Below are 18,908 nucleotides of genomic sequence, written 5' to 3'. Positions count from 1 at the left end.
TATTATGAAAAATGTTGGGTGCAGTGGCGAGACTAGTAATTTTCGTGATGGTGGGCTTAAACATGTCGGGGGTTCCGTGGCAGCGTCCCCGAATATTTTTTTTTCCCATGAAGTAGCATAAACAAAAGTTACTAAATATATAATTTAACTAAATAGCATAAATCAAACTCTTAGAAGTTGCACTTCAAAATATAATGATGCAATCTCTTTACAAATTACAACTGGCCCTTTCGAGTTTTCATGTTTTGAAAATTATTCATAACTGTGTCATTGACAATTCTCTTGCAAATGTCTCTTTCAATAAAGACAAGCAGAGCGTCACTCAACCATTCATCATTCATTCCACTGCGCAATCTACTCTTGATGATACTCATGGTTGAAAATGCCCTCTCGACTGTAGCAGGAGCAACCGGCAACGTTAATGCCAAAGTCAAAATCAAGTAAACCAAATGATAGACCTTGTTTCTCCTAATTTCTACCATTTTCCGAGCACGATCACTAATTCCATTCAACCCATAAAATTCACTGCTTAAGCGTTTATTTACAATGTAAGTATCTAACTGATCATTGAATTCACATTTGTTGAGCTCGGTGAAGTCTTGTGAATAAAAATCAATAAAACGAAGTAATTTGTCCTTGTCAAAGTAAAAGAATGAGTTAGGTGGATCAAGGCAAGCAATGCACACAAGCAATTCCATCGTCGAATCAGAGAATCGAGTATTTAGCTCTCCAAGTTGCATATCCAAAATAATGTAAAACGTCTCAAACTTATAATGATGTAAAATTGTCATTTCTTCTTCATTTCGTCTTCTTCATCCTTGGTCAATATATTTAGCATCCATTTGAGGAACATCAACTTAGTACTTCTTACAAAATATGGTTACACTTTCAAACAAAAAATCCCATCCGTTTTCTCTAATTTATTAAATTTGAATCTTTGACACTTGAACTGGTCTCATTATATTCACAATATCTTGATCTTTCCTTTGAAGTTCTTGAGATAGCTCATTTGTGATCGCCAATACCTTTTTCATCAAAAAAAAGGCTCAATACAAAATCAAATGACAAAAGCCTATCAACAATGTCTTGTGCTTCTGTTCGATGACTTGTACTTGAAGCATCGCGGCCATTAACTTCAAGTACATCAATTAATGCATCAAACATATTGATCAAACTCAACAAAGTGTTGTAATGCGAGCTCCACATGTATCACCTGTGTATAACCTGATCGCTTGAGATTTGTTTCTTGATTTAGACCTCGCCCACTTGAAATCTCCCCCATATTGAGTGCATCGATTATGTTTTCATGTTGTTTTTTTCTAAGTAAATCACGATGTTTACATGAAGAACCAACAATATTCAACACTCTTCTAGTAAAATTAAAAAGTGAAGCAATATGATTGTGCTTCTTAGCAACTGCCACCAAAGCTAATTGAAGCTGATGAGCGAAGCAATGAATATAATACGCACAAGGGTTCTCATTCAAGAAGAGTGTTTTTAGGCCATTGAATTGACCTTTCATATTACTAGCTCCATCATAACCTTGACCACGTAATTTAGAGACACTCAATCCATATCGAGAAAAAAAAATCACCAATAGTTGCTTTAAGAGTCAAAGCACTAGTATCAGTAACATGTTCAAGTCCTAAAAATCGCTCAATCTCAATACCAGATTTGTCGACATACCTTACCACTAAGGCTTCATTAATATCCGGATTAATTTGGCCAAAGGTTTTCACAAGTTGAATAAATTTCTTGGATTATCCGAAATTTCACTTTCATCGTGACCACAAAATGCTAGTCCATCGAGCCACCTCAATTGAAGTATTCAAACGCATTTTATATTTAGTTTTTTCTTGATCTGACTGCTTGTATACAACTGTCTCAATATGTTGATTTTGATTCATCAAATCTGCACATTTTCCCCAAGCTTCATTATGTGCACTATTAGGACCTCCTACGTGAGTAGCTAACTTTTCATTTCTAATCCAATTACTAAATCCTTAAGTAACAAAATGATCACCACCCGATTAACCTCCGATGTTTGGCTTAAAAAGATAACGGCATAAACAATATGATGCATCTTTGGATACACTATACTCCAACCAAGTACTATATTTGGTGAACCAAGTGTTAATAAATCGTCTATTTTCCTTGCCATAAACTGTGAGAGGAAATGCGTGGTTATACGGTTAGCAATGACCTTTTTGCAAATATGATCTACGAACTTGATCTCGATCATTAACATTATATTGTAAAATACAAGACCTTTGTCCAGGATCTGCAGGAAGATCTTCTAAGTTAATCTCTCAGAGTGGTTTATTCGATGTAGATTCATCACCTTTTTTTAAGAGGAGGTGCTTTTCTTTTTAAATATCTCAACATAACTATTTAACAAGGCAAAATAAAATATATAAATAAAAAAATAATAAGGAGTTCCAAGAAAGTGTTCAGAGATTAAAAAAAAAATTGAAAGAAAAAAGCTCAAAATTCATAAAATATATCACTTTGTTGAATTTTTTTTAATAATAATAATGAATGGAGAATTAATAAATAATAATAATATATGAAGAGTAATGAATAAAAATCCCCTGTCTCAATTCTTCATATACTGACTACTGATGCTTTCATATCATATCCTCCTTTCTTTCTTCTTCATGTTGTTTTTTTTTTTTTTAATTTATTCATCACTCCAATTTTCCAACTCAGTTTCCTCCATTTTTTTTTCTTTTTTGCCAATTACATCCACTTTTTTATTATTATTATTATTATTATTATTATTATTATTATTATTATTATTATTATTATTATTATTATTATTATTATTATTATTATATAAGTAAAACATTTCAATAAGAGTGAGTTAGTCTTGTTGTTAGGCAAAATGTCATGAACTCAAAAAATATTATTTTATTATATAAGTAATTAAAGTTTTGAATTTTAAAGAACAAATAAATAATTTAGCAAAATTAGTTTTATGAGAATGTTTATCGGGTTCAAACTATCGACTACTATGATATCTATAGTCATGGTCAACATTGCATGCATATCGTGCATGTCATTCATCTTGCGTATCGTGCATGTCATTCATCTTCGTCATGCGTTTGTTGTGTCTTCAGTCATTCATGTCATTTCGGCGATATTTTTAAAGGGCAAATCGATAAAATTCTCCACGAGACGTATTCACTAATCACTAATTGATTGGATTATAAATCTGAAATTCACATGCCCAGTCATAATTATCACCATGTAGATCCATCTCACACTTATGTAAATGAATTTTTTTCATTGTGTTTTTGCCTAATTTGTAACAAAACATATTTCTATTAATCCAGAACAAAACCATCTCATTCCCTCGAATGCTGAGAACTCTTACATCACCGAATATATTATTAGTATACTCTTTTTGTGTAAGACACTTCCCCATGTCCCAATCAAGGCTAACCACATATCTTTCCACATGTCATAGTCCTCACATATCAAAATGTCCATCAACGAATCATCAAGATCCACGTAGCATAACATCAATTGATCGTCTTTCACCAAAAGACGTTGCACCCTACACCCTCATTTGTATTGTCTTTCACTAATAGGGTTGGATCTGATCGAAAATTCTTCGGTAACCATGTGAACAACCATGATTTGACATATATACATGTGGAGTGCATATTTTCGCGATAGTTGGATTACTGTCAATCCTTGTCTCGGATGTAAATATTTGAGACGTATATGGTTGACAAGAAAAATGCGGCTTCAAAGTTCTCCATCTTTTTTCTACAAAAAAATAAACATGATACGCATTTTAGTCGTTCAATTTTCTTACTAAGAATTCTACATTCATTTTCGAGTGGATGGAAGAAAAAACTGCATGGAGTTGCCTCGAAAGGACTAGAGATTGTTGTGATTACTTTTTTTTAATAAAGGATTGTGAAACAAATTCAAACAGCTTTCCGATGTTATATCCCTACTCGATATCAATACGGATCCGTTGCAAGAGCCAATAACATAGGCATTCTTATTTTTGTTTTTAGCCAAGATTGGACTAATCATGATTCATTTTTTTCTATATATCCTGACTCTATCAAAAAATTTATGATAAAAATAAAAATATTTCAGTAAATTAATAGTTTATTATTAATAATTATAACATATGAGATATTATAAATCATATGAAAAATGAAAGCCATTATTGTTACTCAACGTAGCATCTAATGTAAACAAGTCAAACTGCAACATTAGCTAAAGATGCTATTTACCTTAGTTTAATACTATTATCATATACACTCTATTTACCTTAAACAACCTCGTGCACATGTTGCTTTTATGGTTCACAGATTGAAATACTATAGATGAAATATCTATCGACCCGTATCATCTTGAAAATTTTCAAATCATACATATCATCTCCCCCCATATATATATATATATATATATATATCGTGCACATGTTGCTTTTATGGTTCATAGATTGAAATAATATAAGATGAAGTATCTATCGACCCGTATCATCTTGAAAATTTTCAAATCATACATATCATCTCCCCCCATATATATATATATATATATATATATATATGCAATAGTGAATTTGTAAAATTTTAAAAGTGGGTGGCGCACCTCAAAAAGTCGTAAAAAATAATTCTATTTTTTTCATTTAACGAGTATTTATGAAAGTGTGCTTAAAATATAGATTATGTAGATATATTACAAACTTGTATTAAACTTTCAGGGTGCCCAAGGTTCCGTGTGTACAGACCAGTAATATTTATAGATTTTGACATACTGAATCAGAATTAGCATTTTCGAAAAATAAAAAAAATACTATTTTATGAGGTAAAAAAATAGTTTCAATTTTGTTCTATAAATATTGAAAAACAAAATGTGAAATTGATATTTAAATCAAAATTTTGGAATCAGTGAAATTCAAAAATCCTATTATTTATCCATATTGTACATATAAAAAACACTTAGACATTGATATTAAAATGAAATTGGAAGTCTGAAATTTTTGGAATTATATTAAATAACTAAAATCAATTGAACAATTTTGAACGAGAATCGCCAATTTTAAATATGTGTTCCAGTTCCCAACTCTAGATCGATGCATGGCCTATATACATGTATCTTCATTTTCATGCAACCTCTTCAAATCTATTTTTCGTGCATTTCACACAAAACATTTTGGTTCCAATCTTTGATAGGCTCCAACCTTTAGTTTCAAGAAGCCTATTGGGAGCGTTAGTGTCTCAGCCCATAAACATTGGGCTCGTAAATGCCTTGCTGCGTGTTCATGACAAGGAAAAGGCATATCGTTGATTTCTCAGAAACATTGAATACATTGTCACAGTCTGGACAACACAATCTCCGAAAGTCGAAATGGCCACGCACCAATCTTCATGTGGTACAGTTTAAACTTGAAATTAGGTTGCACGGGACTTCAGAAAGAAGTTAACAAGTGTTTGATGAATGCTAGGTACTTGAGAGATGGTCTTAAAAATGTAGGAATTTGTGTTATGCGTAATGAATCGAATATTTTGGTTGTTTTCAAGTGTCCTCTAGACCTTGAGTTCAAATATCATTGGCAACTTTCCATTGAAGGTAAAATGGCCCATGCTGTTGTGATGCCTCATGTGATAGTTAAAATGTTGGATGATTTTTTGAGTGATCTTGCTCGAAAAAAAGAAATTTGGTATGGATCTGGAGAAGCTCAACGGCTTTGTCTTGCAGATTATATTGGGCTTTCGAATTGTGCTTGCTCGGTTCATGAGAATGGGCACTCAAGCGAAAATTAAATAAAAGTAAACATATATACAGTGGCGTATCCAATGTGGTCCTAGGGTGTGCAACTGCACACCCTTGATTTTGAAAAAAAAATATTCCCTATATATTTATCTATTATATAACTGTAAATGTATTTTTTTCTGCAGAGATGTTGTAGCTTAACTGGTAAAGGTCTCCCTACAAATTCAAAGAGGTGCAGAGTTCGTGACTTTGATGAGCCCCTCTTTCCTTTCAATATTTCAAAGTTTTTTTTTTTTTTTTTTTTTTTTTTTTTTATTTCTAATACCTATTTGCAACTTTAATATATTTATCATTCCTTTAATATTTTATATAATCTAAATTATTCCAAAATTCTTAATTTTATATATATATGCTTGTTTTTTTTTTTTCTAATACATATAATATTTCAATTGTTTTCAAATTTTTTGAATCTGTGGGTATTTTTGAATATTTCAAAAAATCAAAATCTCCTAATATATAATATTTCAATTGTTTTCAAAATTTTTGAATATGTGGGTATTTTTTAATATTTAAAAAAATCAAAATCTCCTAATAAAACATATATTTTGCTATTTGCAACTTTAATTTATTTACCATTCCTTCAATATTTTACATAATCTAAATTATTCCAAAATTCTTAATTTTTTTTATATATGCATTATTACAATTGTTTTCTAAATTTACAACTATGTGTGTTTTTTTTTTTTTATATTTTAAAAATTCAAAATCTGCTAATGAAATACACATTTTGTCACTTGCAACTTTAATGTTTTTACCACTCCTCAAATATTTTCACCAATTTTATGTCTAAATATTTCCTAAATTAGCCCAAAATTTGTAAAATAATCCCTTTAAATTTGAAAATATTACATATTTTTATTATTTAATGTGTATAGTATTAAAAAAAAAATCGGGGGCGCTGCCCCCGAACCCCCGTAAACTTTTACCTTTTTTACTATATTTATTCCCGAACACCCTTGGCAAAAATCCTAGATTCACCACTGCATATATACCCCTTTGGTGTGTATATTTTATGATTTAGTTAAAGCTTGAAAAAAGGGTGATTGGTATGTAGTTTTATCGAACTCCCAAAATTTAAATTCACCCTATAACACCACCACCCTTAGAACAATCATTGTTGTCATTAACTTTTTTTTACGTTATTCTTTTTTACTGTGTATTTGGCCCCAACAGTAAAATTATGGTTTCGTCATTTTTTGTGCAACAACTACCTTCTTTTCTTTTTGGGCACTTTACAAATAAGCCCATCAATGGGTATTTATTCATAAAGGGGTCCAGAAAATAATTTTTTAAACAAAAAAGTCCACACATCGTCAAGAGGTTTGTAAAAGACTAAAATAGCCCCTCACATTTTAATATGCTGCAATTTCATCATTTAATTTAATCTAACATCAATCTGACCCAAAATTTCACAAATTATTCAATTTTGACCCAAAACACAATTTTATGGACAATTTCGTCCGTCGCCGCCGTTGACTTTTTTTTCCTGATTTTTCCGCCGGTCTCCGGCGTTGACTTTTTCGATTTTTTTTATCTATTCTTTTTCTTCCTGATTTTTCCACCACCGATTTCCGGCGTTGACTTTTTCGGATTTTTTTTTCTTTAACATCTTTTTCGCCTAACGGTTTAAATAACAATATTGCTGTGGTTGACAGTAATATTAACAATATTACAGTTAAACACAATAAAATTAACTGTACTAGTTTAACACAGTAATATTACAGTATTAATCTCTAGCACAGTAATATTAACACAACAAAACTCATTATTATTGTGTAATAGAGTAATATTAATATGTTGACCGTTCAATAAAGGTAAACATAATAAAAAGCCAAAAAAATTGTGTTTACAGTAATATTACAAAAATAGACAGCGATATTATAACGTTACTCCGTCAGCAACTCAAACAAAAAACCCAAAAAATTAATAATATTGATGTGGTTGACAGTAATATTATTGTGTCAACAGTTATTTTACTGTCAACGACAGTAACATAACCAAAAAATAAAATAATATTGTCGATGACTCTAATTGTACTGTCAACGACAGTACACTTACATAAATGTATTGTGAACGGCAGTACAATTACGTTAATGTACTGTAAGTGACAATATAATTATTGATAATGACATCACAATTACGGTCAACGTTTAGCGGCGGGTGTAAAAAAAAATAAAAAAAAAAATAAAAAAAGTCAATGCCGGAAACCCGCGGCAAAAAAAATTTCTGAAATTTTTTTTTCAAAAAAAAGTCAAAATTGAATTTTTGTGGTCGAAATTGATTAAATTAGGGTTACAATTAAGAATTGAGTGTAAAGGATTGGGGGTAATTTTATCACATACATTAAGCCTTTACTTATAACACATAGGGATAATCTCAAAAAGGTCCATGACAACGGCACTTGATTAAAAGAGGGATATCCAACATTTTTGTCTTTCAAATAAATCCAGCTCATTCAAACTTATTTGCAAATAAGGAAAATCCTTTTATATATACCAAAATTACCATCAATTCATTGAAACACAATTCAACTTCAATTTCATGATTTACACTCCAATTTAGCCAAATTTCACCAATTAACCAATTTTAACCATAATTTCAATTTTGATTGACCCCAATTTTGACCCGCCACCACCGGCGACCGCCGGTCTCCGGCGTTGACCTTTTCTTTTTCTTTTTTTTTTTGAAAACTTTTTTTTTTTTCTGAAATTTTTTTCCGGTAGGTCAACCGTCGTTGACCGCCGGGTCTCCGGCGCACAATTTTTTTATTTATTTTTATTTTTTCTTAAAAAAAATATTTTAATTAATATTACTGTCTTGGCTGCTAAATTACTGTATGCATCAGTTATTTAACTGTCGGAGACAGTAATTTAACTGTTAATTGATTTTTTTTCTTATTTTTTTTTTTAATTAATGTTACTGTCTTGGCTGCTAAATAACTGTCTCCAGCAGTTATTTAACTGTCGGCGACGGTAATTTAATTGTTAATTGAATTTATTTTTTTTATTAAAAATATTTTTATTAATATTATTGTCTTGGCTGCTAAATTACTGTCTCCAGCAGTTATTTAAGTGTCGGAGACAGTAATTTAACTGTTAATTGACTTTCTTTCTTTTTTTTCTTAAAAAAATATGTTAATTAATATTACTTTCTTCGTTGCTAAATTACTGTCTCCAGCAGTTATTTAACTGTCGGAGACAGTAATTTAACTGTTAATTAACTTTTTTTTTTTTTTGAATTTTTTTTTTAAATTATTTTAATTAATATTACTGTCTTTGCTGCTAAATTACTGTCTCGGACAGTAATATTACTGTCAATGACAGTAATATTACTGTTCGGAAATATAATATTCATTATATTATTGTCCCAAACAGTAATATTACTGTCTGAGGCAGTAATTTAGCAGCCAAGACAGTATTTTTTTCTAAGAAAAGACAAAATTAAGAAAGAAAAAAAAAAGTCAACAGCGGTTGACTGGCCGGAAAAAAAATTTAGAAATAAAAAAGTTAAAAAAAAAAAAATTAACGCCCGAGACCGGCTGTCAACGCCGGAATCTGACCGGAAAAAAAATTATTTTCTGAAAAAAAAAATATTTTTTCAAAAAATTATTATTTTGGGGGTTAATGTGATATATTTGTTTCAATCATGGGTCAATTTGTAATGTTAAGGAAATTAGAGCATAATAGATGGAATTGATAAGAATTATATTATGGATGGTATATTAGACTATTGACATGGGGGTGGGTTTATTTGAAAGACTGTTTTTTTTGTGGACCAATGTGCATTTAAGTCTTTTGTGATGGGTTTTTTTCACATTCGCCCTAACACATATTAAAGTGATGGGCTTATTATTGACAAAAGAGACATAACCCCTAAACCTAAAAAAAATAAAGATGATTGATCAAGGACTTGCACAAAAACCCTTCTATTTTTCTTTTTTCTCCTTCCATTGCTTTTGCCGTTTTTTGCCTCTTCATAGGTATTATCTTATTTATTTTGTTGATCTCAAGACTAGTAGCATATTCAATATGCACATGCATCCAACATCAATCAATTTTAGGTGCTGGGATTTACTAATTGAATTGCTACATGAAATTCATGGCTTCATTTTCACTAACAGGGTATTGGAAATTAATTAGTGGCACAAGAATTGTATTGTTAAATCAACCGGATAGGGAAAAACAATTTCCATTTAATGATTATATTCGTTTCATAATATCTGTAACCTTAAAGATTTTTTTTTTTTTTTTTTTTTGCAAACTTTGAAATTCCGGTATTGTAATCAATTCACTTTTTGTTGTAATATGTAATTAGTCGACAAAAGTAAATTTTAATTTTTCTTCTTCTTTTTCCCTTCTTTCTAAGATTTATAATACTTGCGCAAATGTGAAAAACGATACATGTTATAAACTTTAGAAAGTATATCTTGTATATAATATATGTGTACAGATCCATACATATTATACGCGTCAATAAAATATATCAGATCAAATTGGGCCCATAAAATTTAAAAATAAATGATAAAAACCATTTACATCAAAAGAAAGTCATAATTACAATACTTAAAGAAATAATACATAAGGAGCAAAACAAACAAACTACGATAAATAGATAACCACACATTACATTACATTATTATGATTATAATATAAAATAAAATAAAATGAAATTCAAATAGATAACCAAAAGAAAACAAAAGAAGAAAAGGACTGGCAACCTAACAGCAATACCAAACCAATCAGTTCTGTCCACCAAACTGTGAAAATACTTTATTGCCCTTCATATCTCCACCTGTCCAAAGATTAAATAAATAAGCTATCCTTTTTTGTCCAATTATAGGTTGTAAATTAGTATTTAGGAAAATAAAATCATTTCCATTTAAAGTAAAAAAAATATGCATTTCAATTGTGTTCCAAATAAGTGGAATTTTTTGAAATTAAAATATATTTCCGTTTTTTATTTTTATTTTTATTTTTTGAATTGAAATCAAAGGAAATCGAAAATTTGTTATTTTATTCACATGTAATATAAAATATAAAATAATATTTATATTGTAGTTGTAATTATTGGAAAACAAATTGGCGAATTTTCGAAATTTCTTGTCATAAATTCAAATTAATGGGAACATCGGAATTTCATGTTTCCGATAAAAAAAAATGGAAATTATAATGTTTGGAATAATTCAAAATGAAGAATATTGTTCTGAGAGACAATTTTCGGATCCGAACAAGGCATAATTCGTAAATTCCGTTCCAATAATTTCAAGAACTTAATGATTCATGAAAAGTTCGATTAATTTGTTGATCTTTATTTTATTGCAACAAATTAAATAAAATGATAAAAATTAAAAAAAAAAAAAAAAAAAAAAAAAAAAAAAAAAAAACATAAATTCGAAATAGAAAAAAAAAATTACCATGGTAAAATGGAAGATGACCGGCTACTTGGTGATAGCGTAGATAGCATATATGATTCCAGGGAGATAACCGAATAGTGTCAGTACCAAGCATATCCAGAACTCAACCTGTACATTTTAAACATTTCCAATTTAATTATTAAATCCTTTTTTTTTTTCTTTTTTTCCAAATTAATAATTTAATGTTTTTTTTTTTTTTTTTATTGTATAAATACAATTTCCGCCGTATATTAATCATGTGGTGACTAATAAAGAAAAAAAAAACAATTTTATCCTTGAAATATTGTATAAATAAAAACATTGAATAAGTGTGAAGCTACATACATGCATACATTATGGATAAATCACATATAACACAAGAATTTAATAAATAAAATTTTATATTCTAATATATACCAACATATAAGAATAAAAAAAAATTAAAAAAAAAAAAACATAAAAGAAACAAGTGGAAGGGAAAATCAAGAACATACCTCACAGCCAAACTTGAGGAAAACACCAAGAGGAGGCAAAAGAATTGCCACAATAATATCAACAAAAGTTGCACTCCCCATTTTTCACAAATAAATTAGAATTTAAATTAAATTTAATTAATTAATTAAATAAAATAGGGCTCTTAAAAATATCAACAATAGAGAAGATTTTGAAACTGCAGAAGTGAATGGGAAGAAGAGGAATGGGGGTTGCCCACTATATAGGGGTATGGAGTTTAAACGAAGTAGTGTGGGATGACACGTTCTGATTCCTGATTGGCTGCCTTTGCTTTATAACTAAAAAAGTAATAAAATACATTTTGATGGATCAAAATATAATTAAAGGTTGTGTTTGATAGAAGCAAAATATCGGACGTTGAATGCTAAACAAAATTTATATGATTTGAGTACCGAATAATTAAGTATGTTGAATATCTAAAATCAATAATGTCAATAGTATATATATAGTTTTTTCTTTTTGTAATAATCCTATAAATGTTTGAACTAATAAGTTGTTAATTGAATTGCTAGTAATAAATATGTATTAATTAAACATTATTCACTTATTTACTAATATATAAAGAGTTGATAGAAATTAAATTATCAAATACATTATATTTATAGAAATATAAATAAAATTTATTTATTTTTCGATAAGGGAACTCGCAACAACGGTACACTTAGGTCGTGTTTGCAAATGTTTTTCTAAAGTGATTATGAATTTTTTTATTTTAAAAAAAAAACTAATTTTGAACCAAAAAAAAACTCATAATTACTGGAAAAGCGTTTGCAAACAACACCTTAATAAATCTCCACTCTATTGTGTAATAATTTTTTTTATTTTTGAAAATGATAGGAAATGTATAAGCCAAAATTAACAAACTCCACTAATTAAAATATTATTCTTCCGCGTGGTCGACCATAGTTTTGAACGTAAGGGACATTTTTATTGCTTCACAGCCCATAAGCTTTTGTAAGTTAGCCAAAAAAAAAATATCTTCTTTTTCTTTTTTTCTTTTTTTAATTGTTTTATTTTCTTTGTTTAATGAATAGCGAAAAAGAAGAAAATATCTTTGTATTTGAAGTTTAAAAAGGGATTCGAATTAGATGTCAAGATCGTGAACAGCTCATACACACCTCATTATGGAGCCACGTGGTGTGTGCTAGCTTTTGCCATGTGGATCCTACATGCCTGCTCCCATCTCACACGTTGAAACTGCTTTATTAAAGTCATCCTGCGTGTTTTTTATGCTATATACATCTTAAAACAGCTTTTTTTTTTTTTTTTTTTTTAACTTTGTTTGTTTGTTTGTTTTATAAGACATATTTTTTTTAAATATATTCACATATATATAGGTTTGTTTATCTCACACGACGTCGGTAGAATGGAAAAATCGAATGGCGTACCATGCAAGATAAAGATTGTAGAAATTGAAATAGCAATTATTGATGGTTGGTGCCCAACTACTATATATATCAAAAAATATCATGTGGCCTGAATTAGGGGTGGTAAACGAGCTGAGTCGTTCGTGAGCTCGATGAGCTGGCTCGAAAAAAGCTCGACAAGAACTCAAGTTTTTCGAACTCGATTGTTTTGATGAGTCATGAAGCTCGATCTTTTTTTAATTGTTCGTGAGTTCACAAGCCGGCTATATATATAATTTCAGTTTATTGTTTATTTGTTTGTTTTATTATAATCTAAATATTTTTTAATAATAAAATTTAATAATTAAAAAAAAAATGAAATTGGGCCCGATCTCGAGCTCGACAAAATGTACTCGAGCTCGAGCTAAAAATAAACTCAACGAGCTCGAGCTCAAACTTACTAAAACATGCAAGCTCGACTCGTTCACACTCCTAGCCTGAATCACTACGCTTTTATATTCTCCATCGAACCACTCAGTTCCGTACACTAGCTAGATAATAGGGAGTGTAGATGACGGGTCAGTTCGACAAACTTGGGCAAATGTGGACTTATTGGCTATGTTTGGTAAGCTTTTGGGCTTCCATTTCCATTTTATTCTGGAGAAAAATGTTTTGGGAAAAGAATTTGAAAATAAAATAAAGTTTGTTTGTGTTTTGAGAGGAGACAATTTGTACTGTAGCAAGTCAAATCATGTCTGAAAGGTGTTGCAAAAAGGTATTTTGGAAGAAGAATTTGAAGGATAAAGTGATTTTAGTTTGTAATTTAGTGAAAACAATTTTCACTGTAGCAGTCAAATCATGTCTGTTGGAGAGAGAAAAAATTGAATTCTTTTTGGGGAAAGTTTTTGAAATTATTTCAGAAATTCTCTCTCTTTTACTTTGTATTTTTCTATTGTTAGTTTGTCTACGCAATCCTAAATGCGGCATGGCAAAGCGTCCTACTGATAATTAATTTAAAAGAAGGTTTTGAAGGTATAGATCTTACACTGCGTAATAGTTCCATTGAAAGTTGGGTTAATTGACCGTGCTAGTATCAACCACATAATTAACGATAAGAAACTTTTCAACGTCACGACAATTACAAAAAATCACCTAATGTAGTCTTCACCGGGTGTAGCATAGAAATAAACCAATGGTGATTACTTTCCTATCAAATAGAAATGGAAAATATACATATATACAATCACTTATTGCGTAAATAATTTTTTTGATGTTATCCACATACCCAAAAATGACCTATTATGTATTAATTTAGGTCAATTGAATCAATAAGGTTTTAAATTGATATTCGCAGATATATTTTTTTGTTATCACATTCTTGATATCACGGGTAAAAAGAATCTCAAAGTGAGAATGAAAGGCAAAAATAGGGTGAAATTGAATGCAGCGGATTTGAAGTAGTTTTTTTTTATATAATTTTTTTATTTATTCGGAAGTTGAAAATGGGTTCCAATTTTCGTTTCGAAAAATCGGAATTCAAAAATCTATTCCAATTTTAGTCGACGGAATTTTGAAAAATTCAGAAATTGCATTAATTTATAATTTCTCGTTCCAAATTCGAATACAATAAGAATTTTCATTAAAAATCATTTTTTTTAATTTTCCAACAAAAGAAAGAGTTCAACAAAATGTAACACAGAGTTCCTGAAAAGAAAATGTGACACAGTTTTTTATATCAACTATTTTTTCTAGGGTTTTTTTTTACTTGGTCTTTGGGTGTTTATATTTTTCATATAAAATAAATCATAAGTTATAGTATGGAATTACAAAATATATCATAAAATTGTTTTACAAATAATTTATTAAAGTACTGTATATTTTGGAGCTAAATTCGGATCGAAAATCAAAATTTTCGGTAATCTGATATACAATTCCAATTTCATTCCAAAAAAATCATAAATTCGTAAAGAAACCAAAAACGGTTCTAAATTCGGATATTTTCATATCGAAATTTTGAAATTTCGTTCCAATTTTGACCTCTAGGCAAAACTTTTTGTTTTAATTTAACGAAGAAGAATTTACTGTATTTTCCTCCCAAATCAAGAATATTGAAATGGTACAAAATAATTGATCAACTACCACTTGCAGAAATCAGAAACCTCATAGCAGTTGGGCTGCCAATCGGCGATGAATTCAAACCCAATAAAATCCAAATAATGAAAATACTAAATAAGCTAAGGCCCATGGAAATAACATTATGCTACATTTGTTGTCAACAAGTTATAGGAACTTAATTCAACCCTCAATTATATTATAGATATTCACCATCCTTTCCATACAAAATGTAGGTCATTTTTATTATTAGTGCAAATTTTATAAACATATTGTTTTATATTCGCAATATTCGACTTGAGTCGGGGGATAATTGTCAAGCCAATATTGATACTTTACTTAACGTGTATTTGTGACATCGGTTGTACATACACCATCTTTCAGGCAACCTCGGATCTTACGTGGATCTTACGTGCAGTGAGTGACTTATCATATTCTCAATTAATTCGAGGATTTGATGCTCAAATACGTGCCGGAGTTGTGTTATATCATGTTCTCGTAGACACAAGAATCAGTGGCAAAGCTAGGATTTTATCACTGGGGGAGTCGAATATGTATTAAAAAATAGCGTAATGAAATTAATGACAACAATGATTGTTACAACAGTGGCGAGTTGAGAATATTGTTAGATAGTGAACTTAAATTTTTAAGGGTTGGGTCAGCGCCCTTGAATTTTTTTTAGAAAATTTGTTTTGCCAAAAATCAGAAGATAGGTAAAGAATACAGGCAAGGAGCTATGTTTGGTTCGATGTACGTGAAGTTGTGTTGGATGTATATAAATTTGCACTATATTTCCTTACTTTTTATACTTAGATTATTGCTTTCTCTTCATTAGTTTTACGAGTTTTACGTATTTTTCGAGTTGTCAGTACTAGGGTGGTTTTAAGTCAAGGGTTCTATTCTCTTTTAGTCCGGTTTTATGCCAAAAACAAATTTAGCCCGTGTGATGCATCTAGAGCTATTTTTGACGTAAAAGCAAATATGACGAGTATATGAATCATAAATTAAATTTTGAAATTAAAAGTACAATTAAAATAATATATCTTTATTTTTTAAAAAATAAAAATTTATTAGTTATAAATTTTAAAAATGTTAAAATTATCACCTGCAAACTTATTAACATAATGTATTTTTTTTTTATGATAGTTGGTAGTTAAATATTTGATCATAAAATAATAATTTTACATTATTGTTTAAACTAACTTTGAGAGCTTTATTATTGTGGCAAAAAGAAAAAAGAATATTTGATCATAAAATAATAATTTTACATTATTGTTTAAACTAATTTTGAGAGCTTTATTATTGTGGCAAAAAGAAAAAAAAATATATTCGACCACAGTGGGAGTCGAACCCACGACCTTCTGATCCGAAGTCAGACGCGCTAATCCACTGCGCTATGCGGTCATTTGTGTTAAATTTAGGTGGGTTGACACTTGTCTTTTCAGGATCCTCCATTGCTATCTTGTTCGTTGATGACGTTCATAAATGCACTTGGTCAGTGTATATTTATACTTATTACCTTGTAAATTTAATGAGAGACCACCTCCATGTTTGGTAGGTTAACTATGATTATTCGAATATTTCTCATAATTGCTCCCAAAAAGGAAAAAAAGAAATAGAAAATGGAAATTAAAAAATAAATTATATTAATATGGGGTATGTATATTCAAAAATCTCTTTTTTGTTTGCAAGTTCCACTAAAATTAACGAGCAACCACAAATTCGAAAGAAAAGTAGGGAAAGTAAAATAACTCGATCCATTAGCAAGGTCGGTTCTGACTATAGGCGATGCCCTCGATTTAAAAAAAAATATTAGGGGCCCCAAAATAATAATTTATATCCTTTATATATACTAGTATTAGCATTAAATGATATTTAAAATATATAAATAATTCAAATTTTTCAATAACCATAACTATATTATTTTACATAATTAAGTATTTGTTGGAAATTTTCACACTTACCCTTGCATTTGATGTGAATGAAATGTCTTTGCTCAATTAAAATTTATTAGATATTGAATTCATTTATAATTATGTTTTTATCTATTTCAAGATTTTAAATTTTTTTCCAACAATCTTTGCATTTTATAATAATCAATATTGCATATCTCTAACTTAAAAGACTCTCGACAAGTTGAAATATACTTTACTATATTTAAACAAAAGTTACATATATTTACTTGTTCAATAATATTTTTATGATTATTTTTAAAAAAACTTGGGGGTTGTGCCCCGAATCCCGTAAACTTTTGATTTACCTTAACTTGGTCAAACTCTTAGTCATATTTTCTCTAAAACTCTAATGTTCTAATCAAAAAATTACTCTAGAATGAACTAATGTGTACATTATACAATCCAAAAATATGGTTCATTTTTTACAAATTCTTAAAACTCGCCTAGAGCCCCCAATTTCTCGGGAACGGCCTTGTCTGCTAGCTATATATCATGGGTACACGAACTTTTCAAAACCCGTCATCGTAACTATTAGGGTTTGGTTTATCGGTTTTCGGTACCCGACTATTTATTATATCGTGTTCAATAATTGAGATCCAACAATTAACCGATTGAAGTAGCCCTTTTGGACCGCCTCAAGAAACTAGACATCTTTAAAGTCATTCCACCTTGGGCGTATTCGTCGTGAACCTGCAAAATGGGTCGAGAGAGGTGCCCCGACGTTAGCACTGCGACGCCCAAGTTAGAATAAAGTATGAGAGAAATAGTGATGGTACACTTTTACTGAAAATAAATAACCTATATAAAAGAAGGAGAGGAAACCCTACGGTCAAAGTGGTCAAAGCACACATTTTACTTTTGTGTACAGTTCCTAAGTTCGTCGGAGAGCTCTCTAGGTTTTCAACTCGTCGGAGAGCTCTCTAGATCTTCAGTTCGTCAGAGACCTCTCTATGTTTTCGGCTCATCAGAGACCACTCTAGGTCTTCAACTCGTCGGAGAGCTGAGCTCGTCAGAGAGCTCTCTAGGTTTGTAGCTCGTGAGCTATTTTGGGCATATATACTTGTGGGCTTTCAATATTTCAAAGCTTTTGGGCCAGTATTAGTGAAGCTCAAGAAAGTGGACAAAGGAGCCCGTATCACCCATCTAACACACAATTTAAAAATATAAATAAAAATATGAATGATTTGGTAGTGATGAATATGAATATTAATTGTGAGACAAGGTAACATGCATGCGCAGAGGCAAAGATAATGGAGCGGTGCAGGTATTTAGTTAGTACTGTTAGCATCAAGAAAGCACCAATTCATAGCTCATTATATATATGTATATATATATATATATATATATATATATATGCAATTAAATTTAATTAATTGTTAGGAGGAAAAAAAACAAACCCCACCACCATATATAGTCGGCCAGTCCACTTTGGAATATTAATCTATATTATCTCATCTGCTCCTGTATTTATATCTGGTCAATTAATCTTTACCATTTGTTTGATTATTTGTTTCTGTGCAAATTTGTTTAATTATTATATTATTACCACTTAATTATTCTGATATCTCCATGTTTTCAGGTTCTTAATTCTTATGTTTTGCTATTCAATCATTATTTTTTCCCAAAACATTGCAAAGCTTATAAGTTACATAGATGTAGCTTCTCTCTCTTGTCAGAGCAAGGCCTGCATACAAATGCAATGGACTATATGTATGTATGTATGTATACATTTATTATTTAAATTTATAAACACTACCATTGATATTTATTAGTAAGTTTGTACATTAT

The 18,908-nt window shown here is 29.8% G+C and overlaps 2 protein-coding genes and 1 non-coding gene across 3 annotated transcripts; all 3 read right to left on the bottom strand.

Annotated features, from left to right (window-relative positions):
* Positions 1-215: 215 nt before the first annotated feature.
* LOC148772182 (uncharacterized) lies at positions 216-791 on the bottom strand. The gene has a single exon (XM_088814876.1). It carries the CDS (start codon positions 789-791, stop codon positions 216-218), a length of 576 nt encoding a protein of 191 aa, XP_088671002.1.
* A 9,517-nt stretch (positions 792-10,308) lies between these two features.
* Positions 10,309-11,894, bottom strand: LOC105978145 (hydrophobic protein RCI2B). Its single transcript, XM_013003563.2, has 3 exons — positions 11,689-11,894; positions 11,216-11,323; positions 10,309-10,593 (listed from the first exon to the last, which is right to left on the bottom strand). Exons 1-2 carry the CDS (start codon positions 11,767-11,769, stop codon positions 11,240-11,242), a joined length of 165 nt encoding a protein of 54 aa, XP_012859017.1. The 5' UTR covers positions 11,770-11,894; the 3' UTR covers positions 10,309-10,593; positions 11,216-11,239.
* A 4,601-nt stretch (positions 11,895-16,495) lies between these two features.
* Positions 16,496-16,569, bottom strand: TRNAR-UCG (transfer RNA arginine (anticodon UCG)). Its single transcript has one exon. It is a non-coding gene; the product is annotated as a tRNA-Arg (tRNA).
* Between the last annotated feature and the right edge of the window lie 2,339 nt (positions 16,570-18,908).

Source organism: Erythranthe guttata, chromosome 2, assembly GCF_056151865.1.
Source record: "Erythranthe guttata isolate IM_541 chromosome 2, IM_541, whole genome shotgun sequence".
NCBI classification, from domain to species: Eukaryota; Viridiplantae; Streptophyta; class Magnoliopsida; order Lamiales; family Phrymaceae; genus Erythranthe; species Erythranthe guttata.
The sequence above is the reverse complement of the archived record's forward strand: the minus strand, read 5'-3'. Positions and strand labels throughout refer to the sequence as shown.

What these genes read in the sequence shown, in the direction of transcription:
- LOC148772182 (XM_088814876.1), bottom strand. Translation starts at nt 791, where the DNA reads ATGACAATTTTACATCATTATAAGTTTGAGACGTTTTACATTATTTTG.
- LOC105978145 (XM_013003563.2), bottom strand. Translation starts at nt 11,769, where the DNA reads ATGGGGAGTGCAACTTTTGTTGATATTATTGTGGCAATTCTTTTGCCT. An exon ending in TCCTCAAGTTTGGCTGTGAG is followed by an intron (nt 11,324 to 11,688) that starts GTATGTTCTTGA and finishes TAAAATGTACAG; the next exon opens with GTTGAGTTCTGGATATGCTT.